The sequence below is a fragment of the Macaca thibetana genome, chromosome 11 (assembly GCF_024542745.1).
Source record: "Macaca thibetana thibetana isolate TM-01 chromosome 11, ASM2454274v1, whole genome shotgun sequence".
Taxonomy (NCBI): Eukaryota; Metazoa; Chordata; class Mammalia; order Primates; family Cercopithecidae; genus Macaca; species Macaca thibetana.
In genome coordinates this window covers 99,860,628-99,883,123 of record NC_065588.1, presented here as the reverse complement: position 1 = coordinate 99,883,123, position 22,496 = coordinate 99,860,628, and the positions used below count along the sequence as shown (strand labels likewise).

The 22,496-nt window shown below is 41.6% G+C and overlaps 1 protein-coding gene across 3 annotated transcripts in view; it reads right to left on the bottom strand.

Annotated features, from left to right (window-relative positions):
* STAB2 (stabilin 2) overlaps positions 1-22,496 on the bottom strand; it is a 168,386-nt gene that overhangs the window by 103,120 nt on the left and 42,770 nt on the right. For 2 of the 3 annotated variants that reach the window (XR_007717704.1, XM_050748449.1), the window contains exons 8-17: positions 22,211-22,407; positions 20,176-20,309; positions 12,211-12,344; positions 10,466-10,548; positions 8,343-8,492; positions 6,560-6,703; positions 5,940-5,996; positions 5,666-5,791; positions 1,206-1,259; positions 829-909 (exon numbers count right to left, since the gene is read on the bottom strand). Coding sequence is in view for 2 of the 3 variants with exons in the window: in XM_050748449.1 (XP_050604406.1) it covers positions 829-909; positions 1,206-1,259; positions 5,666-5,791; positions 5,940-5,996; positions 6,560-6,703; positions 8,343-8,492; positions 10,466-10,548; positions 12,211-12,344; positions 20,176-20,309; positions 22,211-22,407 (1,160 nt within the window). In the remaining variant the exon portion in view is untranslated. The remainder of the gene's footprint in view (positions 1-828; positions 910-1,205; positions 1,260-5,665; positions 5,792-5,939; positions 5,997-6,559; positions 6,704-8,342; positions 8,493-10,465; positions 10,549-12,210; positions 12,345-20,175; positions 20,310-22,210; positions 22,408-22,496) is intronic. The other variant, XM_050748450.1, reaches the window with a different exon arrangement.

Below are 22,496 nucleotides of genomic sequence, written 5' to 3'. Positions count from 1 at the left end.
CTTGCTTTGCTGTTTTTCTCCTTAGCACTTGCTCTAAGAGACGATATATATTATGCATTTAACTTATTTTCTATCCCCTATTTACTAGAATGAAATTTCCATCCAACCAGGGACTTTCGTCTGTTTGTTCATCAGTCTGTCTTTAGGACCTAGAACAGTGCCTGATGCACAGTAGGCACTCAAATAGGTATTTGTTGAAAGAATGAGATAATCATCACCATCAACAGTGATTCTATAGAAGATATCAACCGTGTGCTGCTGGACGTTTGTTCATACTGCAGCCCCAGGGAGTTAGATGAATAACGCACCTTCTTTGGAGTTTTAAAAATAAATTGTGCCCTCACCTCAGGGTCTTTGCACATACTCTCTCTCTCTCTCTCTTTTTTTGTCTGGAACTCTCTTCTACTGATCTCTGTCCAATTTCACTTTATTCATAGCATGGCCAAAGCATCACCTCCTCACTGAGGACCTCCTGGCCTGAAGACGCTCTCAGACTCCTCCTGTTCTATGCTCTCACAGCCCCCTGAATTTCCTCTTGGGAGCACTCATTACCATTATAATTAAATAATTAACTGCTTGCCTAGTGAGTTATTTAAAGTCCGTCTTCCCTGCTGGGATAGAAGTCTATCTTTTCCACTCCTTTATTCTCGGCATCTAGTGCAGACTCTCACACATGTAGTTGCTCAGCACATATTTGCTGAGAGAAGTAACACATGAATGAAATAATCATAAAGATTTTAGCTTAGAGGCAGGATAACCTGACGAATAGTGATTATCAGAGCAAAGGTGTGTTCAAGTGATGCTGGCGGTGGTCGAGTTTTCACTTACGTTGTCGGTGGTGGTGAACTGTATGAGCTGGTTGGCCATGCTCCTGATGTGAGGGGTGGAGATGAGAGTGGCCACTTCAAGCTGCAAAGAAGAGAACAAAAGGCAAGGATGTTTGGGGCCACTCACAGGGCCCTGAGTTCTTAAAGTCCTCACTAGAAAAAATTGGCTTCAAAGTGAAATAAGTAAAGGGAGTTTTGATCTCAAGAGTTTTTGTGGCTTTGAAGATCGCTCCGATAATAGACTCATAGTTCATGGCTGAGGGTTTGTTCAGAGCTACAGATAAAGGACATTTTCTAGCATCAAGATACTGGAATTCAGGACTAAGTTAGCTATCTTGGAAGCAGAGAGAAAGTAGCAGCAGGAAAAGTGGGGCCAACCTGGGTAAATGGGACAATGTGGTATCTGACGAGTTCCAGAAGCTTCCGAGATCCCTGCAAAGGAACCAAATACTTCTTTAGTCAAAGAAGAAAACACAACACTTCCACTCTTATGGAATCCTCTTCAAATGACTTTAGACAATCAAGAAAAATGGCCCACAATCTATTGGGAAATCCAGGGTGAGAGAAGCCTCACCTCCAAATAGCTAACATTCACCACATTCCCACTCTGTGGAAGAGGCTGTTTTGAAAGCATAATATGCACGTCTCATTTAATCCTCCCAACAGCCGTGTGAGGTAGGGACTCCTATGGACCCATTTTATGTGTGGTAATACTGAGATTCAAAGACACATCCAAGGTCACAAAGCTAACTCAGGATATGAGCCTAAGAATTAGCCCAGGCTCCCAGTTACTCTGCTCTATCACTTCTCTGAATGTAGAAGGCTGTATTCTGGATTTTCTAAGACAGCCTTGATTTATGATTCTGTTTCACTTGCTCCATAAATAAACGTCTGTTTGTCAGACCACATACTGGTCATTTAGGATTATATAGTCATAGGGATAGTGATCACCTTTTCCTTCCATGAGAAGTTTGTCCCTCTCCTTCAAAGCCCTTCCCAAGGTTTCTCATGCTTCATAAAACTGAAGCAGCAGTGGAGAAAAGAGGGTCCTAGTCCCACAAAGGAGACTGTAGACAGGATGAGCAGCCCCTATAGGGTGCCCTGGAGAGAGGCTGCAGAATTGAGGAACCCAGGGACCACGCTCTTTGTGGGAAGAAGGCAGTGGCCACAGTGGCCTGCTGTGGTTTATCTGCAATCTCTCAGCTAAGTCAGGGATGGGAGTTACAAGCTTCACAGCCCTCAAGTTCTGCTACTTAAGTAGCACAGCCATAGTCACTCTGGCTTACAAAAGTGAAGGATCACAAATCAAGATCCTAATAACTGCCAAGAGGTTGAATGTTGTAAGAACAGGTTACAATGGGGTGAAGTCCCAGGCTGAAAGAAAGCGCTGCTGAACCTGAGTTTCCTGACCAAGCCTCCTCTCTGCATTTGACCTTGGTCAATGTGCCAAGGGAGTTACCTGTTAGTAGGGGGACCACCTGTCCTGGCTTGTCTGGTACAACCCTGGTCTATGCCCATTGTCCTGGCAGCTCCATTCCCTTTCAGAAGTGACCTAGCATGGATGATAAGTTATGTGGCCACCATATCTATTAGCCAATAGCATTATGTGCAGGTCAGGGTTCTCAATAAGAATGTTGAAATTGACCACCAGTTAGCCAGCCCTGGAAGTGATGCTTTCTGCAGCCCTGGTTCTGTTACTATATGACCTTGAGCAAGTCACCTAGCCTCTATGTCTCAACTTACGTCTTCAACTTACGTCTACAGTTATTGCATCGTATTCAGAAGTGGAGACTTACAGACAGAAGCAATGTTATTACATGCTCTGATGCTCAGTGGTAGGAGTGAGACAAAGTGGGGACTGTTGGGAAACATCCCCCAAACTTGACTGCATCCACCAAACTGGACTGCCAACTCCTGGAAGGCAGGGGCTGGGTCTGTCTGGCTTGTTAACCACCCATCACCATGCCCCCAGCCAGTACAGTGTGGGGCATACAGTAAGTTTTCCGTAAATATTTGTGACAGTAAATTAAAGGGCGTGGGTAGGGTTCCTGGGAGGAGCACTGAGCTGGCTCTCAGGAACATGAATCTAGTCCTGGTTCTGCTTGTGTGTAACCTTCTGCAAGTCACTTAACCCCTGAGTCTCAGTTTCGCCTGCAAAATAAGGGGACTGGTACAGATTCCTTCCAGTCCTCTGATGCTTCTATAGGAAAGCATTTAGCAACGAGATAATCCCCTTTCAAAGCCTCAGGAATTAATTGTTGAATCCTTTTGACAAGAAACAAAAGAATGAGAGGGACAAAGGAATTGATCCGCATCACTCCCGTTACTGTGTGTGCCTGTGTCTTATCTGGCTGGGATCTATTGGAGCCATTGCCCAGTTAGAATTGACTCCAGCGTGGCTCGAACAGGATATGTTTCCAGGTGCTGTTGTTGAAGAGCCTTTTGGTGCAATATATTCTTTCTTCTATGAGGTCACTCACTTCCTCCCTGCTGTTTTAGGTAAAAACAAAACCAAACAAAACCAAACTCAAGTTCTTTGGTGCCAGAGGCAGAAAGAGATAATTTGACCTTGGACTCTATAAATTCACCTCCCTTTCCCTCACTTTACTTGCAGGTGTCTTTGAATTGGCAAGGGAAGGTGTCTTGCTCTCTTTGCTTTTAGTTCTGTTTGGTTCAGTGATGAAACCATAAACTAGGGCTTGTAATCAGAAGCTGTGTCTCTGCAGGGATGCGAGGTTTTCAGACTGAAATGTTGCCTCAGAGCAAAGTAGAAAGATACACTGGGAAGGAAACATGGCATTCCAAAGTCAGAATTAGAAGCCCTTCTTCTAACGTGGACTGTTTATTTTCCATTTCATAGGGGAATTTCCTGCACTCTTCTCCGAAGATAAAGCTGTTAAGAAGGATGGAGACAGAAGGAGCTTCCTATAGGTTGAGAAAAATTAATCTCTCTGTACCTGAGAAAGAAGCAGAAATGATTGTACTTCTCACCTAGATATTGAAATGGAAAAGCAGTTTTTAACTCAGAACAAAGAGACCTGAAGTTTCATGTTTTTTGCAGGCAGAAAGATACACCTTGGAGAGAAACAAGATTGAGAGCCAGGAGCAGTGGCATGCATTAGCCATATTTGTGGTGTAAGTATTCTTACCAAAGGCTTATTTCAAGCTATAAAGGTAGTCTCATTGAACAGAGCTCAGAAGAGATGTGCACAATCTACTCTTGAGGGCTTAAATGAGTCATTTCCAGATACCACTGGAAGGAGTTACAAGGGAGGAGAAAGAGAAGAGTGTTCGGAACAAAGGTGCCTGACAGAAAAGCAATGAGGTTGATTTTTTTCCTATTCTAGTTAAAAGGTTTTGTTTTAATTTTAAGTGTGTCACAGAACTCCTTTATTATTATTATTTTAAAAATGTATATAAAATTAGAAGCTATGTACTCAGGGAGGCCATATAATCTCAGGATTTTAATAATTTCTTAGGGGAACAACATTATCTTTTTTTTTTTTTTAAGCTCACTTTAAGTATGAATGTGAATTCTAAAGAGAGGTCTAGCAGTTTTCTGCAATAGCTAGGTTTTATAAAATTTAAGTGTGAATCATATTTTGAAATATCATTCTATTTTGGAAGACCCTGGGAAATCTGTCTTTTTCTATGGAAACTTATAACTAATCTTTCCATATGTTGAACATCTGCTTGCAATGTAAGAGATCACTTTTTGATTTATCTCCTTGTGAAGTTTTAAAAAATTTTTAAGTTTTTTGACAGCAAAATATCCTTATAGATACCTGAAAGCATTCTAAAAAGGGATATATATCTATGTGAATTCCTAAACCTAACAGGCAACAACTTTCAGCACTCCCAAAACAGTGTGGGCTGGGGCTATCTGAATTAGAAAGTTGGTGGTTACCAGCGTGTCTATTTCTGGGCCTCATCCCAGCACCACTAAACCAGAATGCTTGAGGTAGGGCTTTGGAATCTGCCTAGTTAGCAAGCTCCATGGATGATTTCTGACTACTCTACACTTTGGGAATCACTACCCTAAAAGATTGGGACATCCTTTCCTCCTTCCCTCCACATTCTATAAAATCAATACTGATCTTTATGAAGTCATAGGTCATCTCTTCCCATTGCCAAGATGGTGGCATAGTTTCAGGGCACTGGAAGAAAGCATGTGACTTTTCATGTAATTCTACTTTTTGACATTCTAATGAACAAACTTCCACAGTAGGCTGTCCTCTTCAAGTTAAGCCTATTATTTCTGGGAAAAGAAACACTTTAAATGGTTTCAGTCATTGACACCCTGATATGAAGGAGTCAATAATCTCCCTTTTAGAGGGGATTGTGAGAGAACTGAAAGCCCATGGTGGAGAAAGATGAAAGCAATAGAAAGGAATGGCTGAAGCATCTAAAAATAACATGTGTTCTTTTTAAAGTTTAGCCTAGGCCTGGCCCTGAATGGCCTAGTTTAGGCTTCATTCTCTAGGTGGTTTTAGAGTTGTAGGGAACTTAAAGTGTTGGTTTTACTAGTGAGCAATATTAGAAGAGTCAGGACAAATCAAACCAACCATTTAGGCCTGGGATTGCAAATACATTTTATTCCCTGTATCAAGTCTAATTGATCATAGCTACTTGAAATTCTATCGAAGAGACTGAAGCCACATCCAGGCTTCGTTCCAGAATGTTGTAATTGATTAGTGATGCCTGCCTTGGTTGTTGGACGGGAGGTGGTGATATATGTGCAACTTATTTACTATCTCTAGTTTAGAAAAAACCTGTTTGGACACAGACTGAGGCAGTGCTCCTGGCACGATGCCGTCAGAGCAAGCAGAATACGGTACCTCTGGAGAAAGGAGGTAATCGAGAGTGCCATCCTTCATGTTATTCAATGCTTCATTACTTGGAACAAAAATGGTGTATGGTCCACCAACTCCATCCTCATCTAAAGCATGTCCCACGTTGGTTTTCTGCATTTGGGAAATGAAATTTTGTATCTGCAGCCTACCTTGGACAAACATTTAACATAATTTCCCAGAAATTTATAATTGACACCCCTGCTAGTTTTACAAAAGTCTTGACATAAATATTTTTCAGAAAATTATGAAAGGTGCATACCTCTAACAAAGACCTGAACTTGCTGTATCTTGGTTGTAGCATTGTCATTATGGTTTGCTAAAAAGAGACATTTTGCTTAAAAATCAGGAAATAAAATAATGTGATTTAGGAAATACAAACCCTAATATTTAAAGACTGATGACAGAGTTTATGTGTCAGTATGGATTTATATAAATGAACCTGGTCAACCACAATGCATTATAGAAATGTTTGCTGTCATTGAAACAGTAGGTCAGATCTGCATGTTCTGAAGTATCCTTTGGCCCTCATCATCTAGGTCAGAAGTAGTAAGTTTTATTGCAGCAACAACTGCCCTCTATAAATTAAGAGGGACACATTTTCATGACGATTGGTCATGGACTGAGTTGCCTGATGCAGTAATAAAAGAGGTAAAAAAAAAAAATCCAGATCTTCCCCACATATGTAACTGGATGTCTTGCTTTCTTTCTGCAGAGATTCCCAGGATTCTGTTGGAAACAGACAAACCACCTCTTCTCTCTGCTTGAGATTCTAGCACAAATGAAGCACAAGCACAGAGTGCTGGCACGCTCTGGATGTGACTCTCCAGGGAACAAAGGAAGATGGACCTGGGCTGATGTGACTTTTATCTGAATACTCACCTCATTATTGCTCTCAAATATGGGTTCTAGCATGTCCATGGTTCTGTCAAGGATGTGCAGAAGCCCATTGGAAGCAATGATGTCCCCCTGTATAATTTTTACCTTATTTTTGCCTCCATAGAGTTTAAGCTTTATTTGATTGTCCTAAAACACCAAAGAAAGATAAAATAAGATTAGTATGGTGTCCTGGAAGGAGCAAGCACAGGAGTAGAGTCAGAAGTCTTGAGTCCTTGGGCTTTGATATTTATTGGCAATGTGATTTTGGTTAAGTCACTTAATCTAAAGTGGGGATGAAGGTATCTGCTTGGTTAACCTCACAGGGTTTTCATTAAGATCAAATGATATAATATATGAAATCACTGACAACTATACATGCTAAACCTGGGTAAGGTATTATCAGCCTCTTCTCCAGCAGACTGTAAGCTTCATGAGGAAAACTATTTAATTTACTATAAATTCATCACCCGCCTTAGTGTCTTGCACAGAGAAGGCACACAATAAAAGTATTTGTGGAATAAATAACTGAAGCTAATTCCTTCTTCCTCCCATATGACTCCTAATAAGTGACAGACTTAGTGAATATTGGTTGAATGAATGAACAGGTAAATACATGCATATCCTTGTAAGAAAGCAAGCCACATCTTCATATCTGTCATTCATCCGTATATCCATGCATCCATGCATCCTCCATCCATTTCTCCAAGCAGCCATTCATCCATCCATCCACTTGTCTATCCATCCATGAATCAATCCTCCATGCATCTCTCCATCCATCCATCCATGCATCCATCCATACATCCATCCACGCATCTTGTGACCTATCCATGTATCTACCCATCCATCCATTCAGTGACCTATCCATATATCCATTTATCCATCCATCCATCCATCCATCCATCCATCCATCCATCCATCCAGTGCCCTATCCATCTATCTATCAATCCATCCATCCATCCATCCATCATCCATCTTCACACATGCACTACAGCAGATTGGTTAAGAATGTGGGCTTTGGAGCCACATTTGAATCCTGGCTCTGGCACTTACTGTGTGGCCTCTCTTCTTTCTCACTGGAGCAACAGGGATTATGATAGTCCCTCCTTCACAGGGTTATTGTGAGCCTTATATAACACAAATAAAGATTTATCCCCATACTTTGTTTAGAACAAGCACTCAAGGATCTATTAACTACTGATGGTTAGTGAAATTTAATAGTATAGGTCCTATGCCTATACACATGCACATTTTGTTGACTAATCACCTGCTCCCCAGCTCAATAAAATCATAGAAAGAGTTAAGAAATGAGGGTGGGGTGGGGAAGGATGGGTATACATAAAAAACAAACAGAACTAATGGCATTAGGAGTGATGAATGTTAGGTGGGAGAAGATGGATCAACTCCAGCAATCTAAAACAAACACAATCTATTTCCTTCTGTAAGAGGAATGCTGATCTGGCTTTGTGCTGATGCTTTTAGGAAATAGGTTTATAGCAAAGTTTCTCCTTCCTGCTGGCAGTTGAATGACAGTTGCCTTGAAAACTAAATCAGACCAGACCAAAGTCAAACACTTTATAACCCCCTTTGCATAATACTCCACCCTTCCTCTATGACCTTTCCTGGTGTTGCTGTTTCTTCCTATATAAGAAGCTGTTTGACAAACGATACATAAGGAAAGAATTTCCTTGTAATTTTTCACAAACCCCAAACAAAAAGAGAGAGAAGGCTATGGGCATTGGCTTGGTAGACAATCAGTTCTGGGAGTGAAAATCAGAGGAACCCTTACCTTATCACTGTTGAAGATTTCTCCCGACTTTCCAGTCAAGGTGTAGAATGTGTCTGTGTTATTCATATATTCGATGTTCATCTGACCAGCAATTATGTGGAGTTTCACAAAGTATTGAGCAGCTTTATTATCCACCAAAAGCTCATTTACCTAAGACAAAAGAGCCAGTTTGACTATTATTTAAAGAAGAAAACGAGTTTTGTAACACGTGCTGTGCCTTACTTAGTATCAAAGACATCAAAGCCAGGGCACCCTAACTTGGGTTTGGGCTTTTGCAAATACAAATGTATGAAAGCACTGACAATTATACATGCTATACATTACTATCAGTGCAATCAACCTGGGCCAGGCCTTCCAGGGAGTAGAAATCTGGAAAGTTGGAGGCAATGCACAGTCTACTCTCAAACCAGAGGAGATTGCTCCAGCACTGAAACTGACATGGGGAAAGCGCAGCACTGCAATGGCCCCAGGAGGAACAAGGAACAAGGAATCTATCTTGAACACGGGAAGCAGATGGGAATAAAATATGAAGTTTCATGGAAAGAGTAGGTAAAGTGAGTAAGCTGATGGTACTTTTGAATAGAAAAGTTAAGATTTTTGAAATCCATGGGACCAAATCTATATTTTATCATTACTATGTAGTCAACAATCAACAGATACTTATATTAACTCTGTGTATACCATGTGTTAAATGAGAGACCACATGCAAAGTGCCTAACCTAGAGGCATAGAATGTTTGCTGGTTCTTTCCAACAGGAGAGGTGTGAGGACATCTCTGAAGGTGAACGATAGAAACATGAATATCAGACAGGTTAATCATGGTGGTATATGAGGGTCAGAGAGCCGGGAACTTACTGGGTTTTGATTCACTGCAACAAAAATTATTATCAGAAAATATCTTGGATGAAGATAACCCAATTTTATTTTTTCATTTTTATTTTCTCCACTTCCCAGATTTCAATCTTTTATTGGCTTCCATCATTTTATGTGTATTTGTTAATCCATTTACTTATATGTTTATTTATTTCTAGCTGATCTGTTTCACAGAGCATTTAAGACAGATGACAAGAACACGTAATAAAAATCAAGATCAGGGCCAGGCACGGTGGCTCACGCCTGTAATCCCAGCACTTTGGGAGGCTGAGGCAGGCAGATCATGAGGTGAGGTGATCAAGATCATCCTGGTCAACATGGTGAAACCCCTTCTCTACTAAAAATACAAAAATTAGCTGAGCATGGTAGCACGTGCCTGTAGTCCCAGCTACTTGGGAGGCTGAAGCAGGAGAATCACCTGAACCCGGAATGCACAGGTTGCAGTGAGTCAAGATCGCGCCACTGCACTCCAGCTTGGATGACAGAGCGAGGCTCCATCTCAACAACAACAACAAAAAATTCAAGATCAGGAAAAATAAAAACATGTGTTAGATGGTAAAGGTGGGACGGAGAAAGATATATATAATCTTCCTACACAATGACTAAAATGGAGGCCAGTGAAGACAATAAAATTGTATACAAATCGATATGTCCATTATTTACATTAAACCAAATGTAACTATTTTACTGATGCCATCTCGATAGGATGCCTCCACCAGGCACTACAAGTTTCATTCCCACTGGATAACATTATCTCAAACAACAGCTGCTCACATTGAAGACTAAAATTTTCTTATTTTTTCCCTATTGCTTGTACCATTTATAATGATTTAAAAAACCCACATATCTAGCTAATACATGAGTTTAATTCTTCCTGTGGGAAGTGAGCAGTTTTGCATTATGCAAATCTTCTCTATCACCTGGCTATATGTTAAGAACAGTCAGTGGTTACCTGTAGAGGGTAATGATTAGAAAGGGGGACCAGGGGGCCTTCTAGGTTCCTGGTAATGGACTTGCTGTTTACACAAGTGCATTCACACTGGGAAAATTCATTGAGTTGTACACTTACAATTTGTATACTTTCTGTAAGGATGTTACATATCACTAAAAGAAGTTTATCAAAAAAATCACCATTCTTATCATCAGTAGGTTTAATTTTAATGGGGGCTTCCACTTTAAATAAAAGAAGGTACTCCCTACTAAGGCTTTTCATATTAGCCCCTTGGTGTAGGGTCATTTTAAATACTCACATTGAATTCTTTCAGTCCCTCATCTGTAGGTAACAGCACCGTGAAGGGCCCCAGCTTACTCAGTGGCCAGGCATAAGCTTTGTCTTAGGAGTTGAAATAACAAAAAGAAAGAAAACAACAAATGAGTCAGTGGTACACGAGGAGTAAAATCAGGCAACAGGTCTTGGGTCACGACTGGTCCATTTATGCCGTTCTCTATTCTAATGGGTATGTGCAGGCCCTGTGTCAACTGGGAATCTCTCTAAGAATGTGAGGCAACCTAAAGCCATGGCCTCAAAACATTCCATGTAATGCCATGAGAGTTTTCCTGTAGACAGCCTCAGCTTCAAAGATACCCTGGCTGAGCAGTTCAGGCATGACAAAATCCTACCACAACCCCAGGGTCCCTGACCCTGTGCTTGACTTTCTGAACTGTCACTGTCTCGGTGAGCAAAGATGCAACCCTTGTTTTCATCCAAGGCCAGCTCAGAAGAGCCCCGATGGTTGGTTTAATGCTCTGCTGTTGCCACGTTGAAATGCTGAATAAATTTTGAACAAAGAATCCTGCATTTTCACTTTCCAGTGGGCCCAGCAAAGTATGTAGGTAATCCTGTTTCCATCACCTGGGGAAGCTGGGATGACAGGACAGGCTCTGTGTTCTCACACCCAGAGGCAGTGTACAAGGACTTTGTCATGGGGAAGGTGAAAAGTCAACAGGACTCTGTCTAGGGAAATGCTGGAGGGCCTGGTCTGCAAAAAACACTACCTCACCCTTGTCTGCTCCCATTTGGTATTCTAAGAGTTCTTAGAGTAAGGCTGTGAGGAACCCGGCAGATTGCCCCTGAGCTCAAGGGATGCCAGTAATGTTTGACGCCCTACGGGATGCCTTGGGAAAAGTGGGACGTTTATGCAGGAGACGTTTATGGGATATTTAACCTTAAGATTTAGGCAGAGAACACAGCATTGACCCATCGATGACACTTGTTTATCTATGTTCTTGCCGGGAGACCATTTTTGGCAACTGGTAAATTCCAATGTAAAAGCTGATATTTTAAAGTTTCTGTTGATTGGCCAGGTCTGTGTTTTACTTTTTGCAGAGCGGCTGGATTCGTATTTTATTGGAAATTGTGTCCAATGCTGTGATCAGTTATAATATTTCATTCTCTAGAATAATGGCCCATAGAAGGCATTTGCAAATACATGAGGCTGTTTTAGGCTCTCACCTTGCCTGGGGGGCTGGAGGTGAATGTGTCCCTGTAGGCAATTAGTGACTGGGGGACCAAGGGTGCTAAATGGTTGCATACAACCAAGACTATTCTAAAATTCAAACAGCCCCTCCGCTGAGGAACAAGGATGCCGCCCTGGGGTCTCAGTCACCCTCTCTATTCCCAGTTTTATCTGCCAAGCTGTGTTCACACCTGCAGGATCTAGAAGGTCAAGGGCGAGGGGGACAGTTTGTATCCTCACACCAGTAGCTGTCCTGGTCTTACTGTTACTGCAGCTCCGTTGGTCTATGGTGACCCCCAGACCCTGTCCTCAGCTCTCTGCCTACTGATTCTTGCATTGCTAGATCTCTTGGCACTATCTCTTTGCTTGTCTTCTTGGAAACAGCTGCCTGCCCTTTCCCTCTCATCCGCATGACCCCTCCAAAAAGGCTGATTCTAATAGACAAGGCTCGCCAGTCCCTTTCTGAATCATTGTGTCTTGCAGATGCCCTTTCCTGAAAGAGGACTCTTGTGTGGAAATCTGAACCCATAGCTGCGTACCTAGGAGTGAGATGAAAGAGGTCAGCCTTCCTTGCCATTTTCCTCTGGGTTCAGTATTTAATTCTCTGAGTCGCTCCATAATGTTTCCGTAACACGTTAAGCCATCACCCACGTAACCTTTCCGGCACATGCACCTACAGAGAGGGGGAAAAGACATCCTCAGGGTTTTAGAGCCATCGAGTATTTTGATCATACAGTCCAATCCCCTCATTGAACAGATGGAGCAAAGGATGCCCAGGGTAGAATAGGGACAATAGAGCATTCCTAGTGTGGTATCTGACATCTAGTAGCTCCTCAAGAAATGAATGCCTAATAAATTAAATGTATCTGTCAACACTAGATATCTTTGTACGCTCTTTGTCTCAGTATTTCTCAAAGTGTGATCAAGAAACCATGCATATCAGAATCACTTGGAGTGCTTAATATATTTAATATAATATATTTAATATAATAAATGTGGATTCTAGGGCTCCACTGCATGACTGAATCAGAATAAGCTACTGAATTCAGCCTGCAGGACAGTAAAGATTCAGCATTATTGATCTACTTAGAATGCTCACCCCCACCCCCCGACCCTGCCCCACTCCTTCCTAGCTGAGAGCTCTGCTCAATTGCCACTTCTTTCGGAAAGGCTTCCTTGATTGTCTGTCTCTTTCTCTACTCCCTCACTGTGTCTCCATTATATATACTCTCATGGAACCACGTACCTCTTCTCCATAGCAGTGATCATAGTATAATTTCACCCTGATCTGTGTGATTATTTGATTAATATCTGCTTCCCTATAACATTTGAGAAAAAAGTGAGGGTAAGGGGTATGTGTGTATTTGTTCACTGTTGTGAACTCCAGAATCCAGCACAGGGTAGGTCCATAGTAGGTGCTCAATTAATAGTTGTACAATAAGTAGTAATTGAATTAAATAAATAGCAAACAATGAAGTATATAAACAACGAAAATGAATATGGAAACTATGAAATAATATATAAACAATGAAAGTCACAGAGATTTTGTACAATAGCTTCATAAGAGAGAAGTAGAGTTAAAAATGTATATCAGTGGTATGCTGATAAATGTTTAACAACCAACTCTCTGGGGGAGGGGGAAGCCCTAATCTGTAGCATTTGCCAATTTCCATGGTTAACATGCCAATCTTGACCAATTTCAAACTGATAAGATGATGCTAACCCTCTTGTGAAATTCCTGAAAGTTTAACACTCAGCTCTTGTGAGTCCGTAAGCTCTGGCTATAGCAGGCCACAATTGTGCAGTACAGAGGAGTTGACAGCTGGCTGAAATTGACAAGGTGATGAGGAAGATGACTTTCACAAGGATCTTGGAGATGAGCCAGGAACCAAAGCGAAGTAAGGGAAGAACATTCCAGAGAGGAGAGATGCAGGGAACCAAAGACGTGCTGTGACTACATCACAGTTTTGCAGTGCTCACACCGCACCACAGCTGTGACTCACATTGAGGAAAGTCTTCTAAAGAAAGACTATGCACTTGTTAATCCATGTGTGTTTCTAAATATATTTCCATGGCAAATAGATTATATGTTCAACAAGTTTGCTGCAGACCTTCAGAATCCTACCACCCTCTGCCTGGATTGTTGCACAGCCTCTACCTGGTCTTTGTGCCCTTATGTTCTACCTTGAAATTTGTTTTTCATACACTCTCCTGAGTGTACTTTAAAATTCTGGCACCTGTGTTAAAACCCTCACTGACTCCTTTTATCCACATGAGAAAGTGCACACAGGAGAATCCTGCTGTCTTCTTTTTGCTGTCCACTGAAAATTCCAGCAGCGCTAAACTGCTTCTTTTTTTTAGGCTGTATGCCTTTCTCAGGCTGTTTGTCCTGCCAGGAATGCTTTCCCATCCTCACCTTATCACTCTTGTGTGACCTCTCCCCAGCTGTGTTGAGCACTTCCAGCACATCCCATCAATACCTCTATCACAACCCTATCCACCAGAATTACCTCTGGAGACATTGTCTCTTCTGCTAGATGGTACACTCTCCTAGAAGGTGGATCCCAGCTATAATAATTCCTCATTATATCCTAGCACTTAGGGCAGTGCCTGATTGTTTAACTGATTATTTACTGATTATTTAAGTACCTTCTTAATTCTAGGAACCTTCTAGGTAAGAGAGCTACAATGATGATAATAAGAGACACTTTACCCTTCTTGAGTCTTATATGCTAAGGATGGACCTGAAAACAAAATAATTATAGCAACATGGTAAGGCCACTTGACCTCCTTGAGTCCCAGTTTCCTCTTCTATAAAATGGGCTTAATAATATCTTTAGGATGGTTGATAGAGATATAAAGAAAGAAAAATACCTCCGTGACAGACATATAGAAAAAGAATCAATGCTTGGCAGATGATAACGACAAAGACAAGGCTGACATGATGAAGAAGGTGACTATAATGACAACAGTGACCTAGAGGTGCTGGGATATAGCAGGACAGCCCGTAGAGAGATAAATGAAGTTCCATTGTAAGTGCCATGATAGAAGATTTAATAGGATGCTATGGGGCATGGAGGAGGAAGTAACTGATTTTACCTGGAGAAATAGGGGACAGCTTCTAGGGGAAAGTAATATTTAATTCTAGAAGGATGCATATGAGTTTTCATTTGTTTTCTTTCTTTCCTTTCCTTCCTTCCCCCCTCCCTCCCTCCCTCCCTCTCTTTCTCTCTCTTTCTTTCTTTCTTTCTTTCTTTCTTTCTTTCTTTCTTTCTTTCTTTCTTTCTTTCTTTCTTTCTTTCTTTCTTTCTTTCTTTCTTTCTTTCTTTCTTCTCTCTCTCTTTCTCTCTTCCTCTCTTCTTTCTGTCTTTCTCTCTTCTTTCTTTTCCTTCTTTCTGATGGAGTTTTCGCTCTTGCTGCCCAGGCTGGAGTGCAATGGCGTGATCTCAGCTCACTGCAACCTCTGCCTCCTGGGTCCAAGCGATTCTTCTGCCTCAGCCTCCTGAGTAGCTGGAGTTTTGGCCTCCCAAAGTGCTGGGATTACAGGCATGAGCCATCACGCCTGGCCGCCTATGAGTTTTCTAGCTGGACAAACACCTGGGGCATCATTTACTGATGAAGCCTTTGGGGTTTTTATGGAGAACTGGCTCTCAACCAGGGGCAATTTTGCTCCCCCCAACCCCAGAAGCCATTTGGCAATGTCTAGAGACATCTTGGGTTGCTACAACTGAGATGGGGATCTACTTACACAGGCCAGCCCCTCACAACAAAGAATTGTCTGGCCAAAAATATCAATCGAGTTGAGGTTGAGAAACCTTTTTATAAGGAATTTCTCAAGTAGATCTTATCATGAAAAAATTTAATAAAATCAAATAACAGTTTCCTACTTAAATGTCAACCTCCTGTGCAAGCACTGTGCTATGCTAATTTAATGATGGAAAGGAGGAGACTGGTAACTCTGGGAAGTGACGTAATACAACAGTTATTGTTAAAAATTAATCCTGCTGTAAGTTACATTCCTTCATTTGAAGACAACTGTTAATAGCAAGACATGTAACCTTTACAAACCACTGAGTATGTTTCTCTCTAAAAGTTTCTTAAGTTGTTAGGTGGCCAGTGGTCTGTTTTGTGTCAAGTGACTTGGCCTTTCTTTCCTAAGGATTGCAGGAGAATCATATTTTAATGGCCTCAGTGCTAATGGAATGCATGAGACATCACTATTTTTAATTTTTATTTCAAATCTCAGTCCAAAGTCTGAGATGTTATAAGACTAGTTTCTGTCTTAACTGTTCTCAGTTGAGCCATGGAACATTCACAACATCACCTCTTTAGGAAATTGTTTTATTTTTATTAGGAGTAAATGTCTCTTGCTGTCTTAGGGCTTTAAAAACACCCAGAAGCCATTTGCATTCTATAGTTATGGGTTGAAATTAATTACACTTAATGCTGGTTGAGATTTAGTTAGTATATAGGGTGTCCTCAAAGTCTTAGTACAGTTGCTTCCTTTATTTCTTCACCGGTTCATTTCATTTCTTCATTGTTTCATTTGTTCCTCCAAATTCTCACTCATTTCACTGTTTTTTATTTCTTATTTTATTTTTATGTTTAACATTTGTGGGTACATAGTAGGTGTATACATTTATGGGATACATGAGCTATTTTGATACAGACATGCAATGCATAATAATCATATTGAGGCAAATGGGATAGCTCTCATTTCAAGTATTTATCCTTTGTGCCAGAAACAACCCAATTATACTGTTTCAGTTATTTTAAAAAGTACAATAAATTGTTTTTGACTGTAGTCACCCTGTTGTGTTATCAAATACTAGGGATTATTCATTCTATCTGTTTGTATTTTTTGTACCCATCATTTCACTGTGTTAATTGGTGACAGGCATTTTTGCAGCAAAGATGAGTAAGACATGGACATAATATTCTAGTTGGGGATTGAGACAAGTAACAGTAATAGCCAGCATTTATTAAGAGCTCTTATGCTACATATTCTTATAAGGGCTTCAGTGTGGCATCTTTTCAAATGCAACAACCCTATGAGGTAGGTCCTGTTATTAGCCCCATTTTAGATAAGGAAACTGAAGCACAGAGAAGTTAAGTATCTCACTCAAGATCACACAGCCTGTAACTGGCAGCGCCTGTGCTCACCACCACTGTGCTACATCCTTATCACAGTTCCGGACCCTAAAGGCTCTCATAGACACATTCCAGAGTGCTCTGGGAGCCCAGAGGGAGGGGCATCAGAGAGGACGGGGAGGATGGGGGAGGCATCCTAGAGGTGGAGATACTTAGGCCAGCCATTGAAGGAGCAGGGTGTTAGGCTGACTCAGAGGAGGTGGGTGGAGGGTGGGGATGGTATCCTAAGTGGAAGGAAGAGCACGTGCAAGGGCCAGGAGTGGGGAGCACCATGGCATGTTTGAAGAACAGTGCGATGGACTGAATGTTTGTGTCCACCTCAAAATTCATATGTTGAAATCCTAACCCACAGTGTGATGGTATTAGGAAGTATGGCCTTTGGGAGGTATAATAATTAAATCAAGAAAGTAAAGGCCTCATGATTGGAATGAGTGCCCTTAGAAAAGAGGTCCCAGAGAGCTCCCTCCCCCTCTCCACCTTGGGAGGACACAGTAAGAAGTCACCACCTATGAACCAGGCTTCACCAGATCCTGAAATGGCTGGTGCCTTGATTTTGGACTTCCCAGTCTCCAGAACTATGAGAAATAAATTTCTGTTGTTTATAAGCCACTCAGTTTATGATACTTTATTATAGCAACCCAAACAAAGACAAATAATAAGTAGTTCAGCAGAACCTGAGGCAAGGGTATATTCACGAGTGTGGTGGAGATAATGCTGGCTCATCTGCACCTGCTATGAACAGCCACTTTTGGCCATACCCTCCATATCCTGGGAATGGTCTCAGGCCCTGGAAGCTCGTTTGGAGCTGTTTGGGCAGGAAATTACAGGCTTCTGAGTACCCCGAGTGTGGTCTAGTAGGGGGCCCAGGCTCTTGGGGAGCAGGGCCCTTTGGAACTTCAGATTCCTTGCCCTGGTGTAGCCAGCAGAGGGCCAGAATGGGGGCATCTAACATGTAGGACCCAGGGGAGGGGCTCCTGTTGCCAGGTCTAAGGGTCAAACTGCTGGAAACACATCTGGCAGTGGCTGAGCTGGGATTTAAACCTAGATCCATCTGAGAACATCTCTTGCCACTGCACCATGTTGCCTTGGATAGGACTCTTGGGAAGACTGTTTACACTGAAGATATCCCAACTTGTACAGATCTTATATAAGCACTGAATATTATCAATGTCACTAACATTCCAAGAGTCCCTACATTTCACTGTTGTTTGAACTTTTGCACAACTGGAATGTAAACTGTGCTTATTCCAATAGGCCCACTCAGTTGTGTCCTGGCTATTTTTCAGCTGAGTTTAGTTAAATAAGAGAGAAATGCTCATCTCTTCTCTTGTCCCTTACTTCCTATATCTATTAATAAGTAAAAATAAAAAGGCAAAGCATAAAGTTATTTGTTCTCAGTAAGAATCAAAATAGAGCTTAGAGTTTAAAAGCATATTATATACATGAACTCATTAGCTCTCCACAGGCAGAGATTCCTGGTCTCTAGACCTACCTGACAGGTGAGGGAACTGTGGTTTAGAAAAGTTTAGTCTTGTCTAAGGTCACCCCAGGGGGAGTGGTAGAGTTCATGTTTGAACCCACCCTTCTTGATCAGGTGGTCTTCTGTGACAAATGCAGTATGATTTTGAAGATTCTGCATAAGCTACTTGCCATATTGAGAAGGCATAAATGAAATAAATTTTTATCCCAGATGAACTAAATTACCTGAGGACTGATGGATTCATATTTTATCAATATAACTTAGCTAGTCTTTTTACTTCAGCCTTTTTTTGACTGAAGACAGTCAATTTGAGGTGTGGGAAGGTTTGTGGGTGATACATGTACCCCTAACATCACAATGTTAGTATATCTGACATTCCAAACACAAATTTGGACGCAGCTTGTATTATTCTGATATTCCCATTTCATTTTTCGATTTTATCCTCTCAAACACAAAGGAAAGAGATTGGTTAAGGTATTCTATTTAGACTTTCTCAGAGGGTGGTAAAACATGCATACACCAGCTTGTTTGGTTCTCAGTATTGCCAGAATATATATTTGAGGGGAGGGTATGCCTGGATGCATATGTGTGTTGGGTGCCTCTGTGCCTATATGCATGGCTGTGGTGTATTTGTGCATTCACATGTATTGAGGGATTTCTAGGTGTCAGGTTCTGCTCAGAGATTGATGAATGTAATCTTGCTTAACTTTTGGCACAGCCCTGGTGGGAGGTACAGTTCTCTCCTTTTTATGGTTGAAGGGTTGAGCATCAGTTCAGAGAGGGTAAGGTAAGTGGCAGACTTGGGATTTGAACCTAAGTGTTCTGATACCCCAGCTCTTTCCATTCCATGTACAATATGTACAGATCTATTTATTTGTCCAGATAGGACATGGTGATAATACAACCTGTCGGGGCAAATCTACACACTGACCACCCAGTTATAAAAGGCGTGAACTTCCCAAAAGATGAAAGGGGCTCTGGAATCACAGAAACTGTTTTATCATGCTATGGTTTGATGTTGATTGTGGTTTTGAGCTCACAATGGCACTATGAGTCTTTTGCAGATGCTGATGATAGAGAGAACTGAAAATGGAACAGAGATAGAAACCTCAGTCTGCGAGTCAAAGACTTGGGTTCTAGCTTCAGTTCAGTCACTAATGAAAATACATTACACTGGTGTCATAGTTTCCAGAAACATTCTCTCATGTAATCATCACAACAACCTTATGGAGTATAAATCACTGTGCTCATTTTATACATGGAGAAACTGAGGCCAGAGAGATGGTGCCGCTTTCCCAGGTCATGCATCTGGTAGGTATCAGTGCTGAGACTTAAACCTAGGTCTTTAGTCCAAATACCATCTTCTTTCTATCATGTGAGCTGCCTTCGCCTCAGAAACTTTCACAGAAATGTTTGTGTTCACAGTAAACCCCTTCTTTTGAAACCTAGAGTCCAGGAAACACCACTAATGCTTATTCACTTTCCCTAGTCTTGTTTTGCACCACTAACAAGCAATATTTCATGAGTGAGGAAACAGGGATGTACATTAGAGGTCATACCGCTGTAATCTCAACAACCATTTGTTTCCCCAGTCACAGTGGCTTCCTTCTCCCACATTCTGACCACTTCATATCAAGTCATCAGGCCACATCAATATTCCGGAGTGTTCTAATGGTCATTAAAAAGGAAATAATTATTGAGTGTTTACTTAAAGATTTGTTGAGTACCTACTACGATCCTTGCTCCTACTATGTGGGGTGGGGGTGGATACAAGGCTGAATAAGACACATTTCTTCCTCTTCAAGAAACTTACAGCAATGACTGGAAACCATTTTCAATTGGAAAGATTGGTAGAGGAATTGAAAAGACTTACTGAGTTTGGCCTGGTCCGACGGTGGTGCAATTTGCATTCCTATGACACAGGTTATTTGTTTTACATATATTAATCATACTGCACCCCATTCCAGGTACGAAATTGTGGTAATGCTTCTTACACTCGCAGTGAGACTTCAGTAGACAGGGAGAGAAAAACAAATAGGATCCTAGTTAGTTACTTCAGCTGGCATTCTTCTTTAATTTGTATTTTTATTCTTCCATAAAAACTCACTCAGAGTATGTCTGAAGTGTGAACTTAAACTAAAAAATTGTCAAAGTGTCTAAAAGTAGAAATCATGTTTACACATGTCACCTGCTGGAAAGCTTATACTCCTTGCTTATAAAGTTTAGTTTCAATTTTCTTGTTTCCTAATTCTTGACCTCCCTAGCTCCATAATTCCTGGTTTTAGATTGTTTATAGGTAAGCAGAAATTGATGTGCAAATGGGAGGTATTAATACTTTAGAATAATGGTTTTCAACCAGGAGTCTCAATCTAGGACACACTGGACAATATCTGGAAACAATTTTTCTCCTCTTTTTGAGACATGGTCTCACTCTGGTTGCCCAGGCTAGACTGTAGTGGTGAAATCTTGGCTCATTGCAGCCTTTACTTCCCAGGCTCAAGTGATTCTCCCACCTCAGTCTCCTCGGCAGCTGGGATTACAGGTGTGGATCATCATGCCCAGCTAATTTTTTTGTATTTTTAGTAGAGATGGAACTTTGCTCTGTTGCCCAGGCTGGTCTTGAACCCGTGTACTGAAGTAATCCATCTGCCTCCTCCCAGAGTGTTGGGATTACAGAAATGAGCCACCATGCCCAGGCTGGAAACATTTTTGAGTGCCACGATGGGAGGAGGCGGTGCTACTAGAGGTCAAGAATGCTGTTAAACATCTCACTATGCACAAGAAAGCCTCCTCCCACAAAGAATTATGCAGCCCAAAATGTGAAAAACGTCGAGGTAGAGAAACCCTGCTTTGGAATCATGCACGCGCTGCTTCTGTGTGAGCAATGGAGAATTTCTAAGACTTGAAAATCTGTCTTGGAACCCATTTTCAGAGATAAAGCATATGTTTTATCTCACACGCAAGGTCTTGACATTCGTGGCGTAACATTAATTTTCCCTTAAAGACCCTAATTTTACAGATGGGAATTTAGGCCCTTGAATTTTTCTGCAATCCTGCCCCAGAAATCGATAGCAGAAAAATGTTGCGTAACATATCCTTTCTCTTTGGAGGCAAGGTTGGGTGGATACTCTGCAGGGAATTCTAGGAACATTCCCATCAGCTAGCATCCAGGTGATTAGACTGCATGGCTGTTCTGGTCGGGCGCTGAACTCTTCCTCCTACCAGTGCAGCAACATCCTTCTGTATGGACACATTTCCTTCACTGAAGGCTTGATGTGCAGTTATGGACACATAAGGCATCCACTAAATAAATACGCAATGGATGAATGTGCTATTTAGGGCCAAGGCTCTTTCCACTGGATTCTTCAGTGAGGGTCTCCTGACCAGATTTTTTATCAGTCAAGGTTCCGATGTCATTTAGAGGGACAGTGTCTCTCCCCAGAATATTCTCACTGCTCCCTATAATCTATCAGTGCTGCCTGATGTTTTATCTGTTTCATTCCTTTGGGACAGGGTATTTTTGGTTCTAAGAGCACTTTTTAAATTAGAAAGCCATTGCAGAATGGAGGATTGCTGGTAAAAGTCAATCATATGTTCAACAGTTAATTTGTTAATCTAATTTTTAATTATGTATATATTTTGCCAAACACCATATAGGATTTTCACAAGAGAGAATGTAAGACAATTAAGTTTGGATGGGGAGCTGAGAAAGTGTGAGTTTAAAGGATAGACTGGGTGAGCCGGCACCGATTTCAGGCCCTGAGCACATGGAGGACTGTCTGGGAGGGGAAGACCAAGCGGAACATTGAAAGGGAGAATTGGCATGGCATAGAAGACAAATGATACCTATGACACATAGTGGCTTGTCAAACTTCTAGAGGTTTCAGTTCCCTGCATCATTTGCTCACCTGTCCAGGCCCATCATATTTGCACACTGTAGACTTCGTAGGGCAGTTTCCAAAGTTAGTTTGGCAGGGGTCCACAGGCAAGCACACTCGGCCATCCCCACGGTAGCCTTCTTGGCATGTACAACTGTGCCGATTTGGTCCCAGGTACGTACAATGAGCACGAGGGTGGCAGATTTTTTGTAAACATGGATTGATGGCTTGAGGGGCAACAGCAAAATGAGAGGCAGTTAGTGAACAGGGATGGAGAAGGAAAACTGAAGCGTGAGCAACAGTGGATCACAGCTCA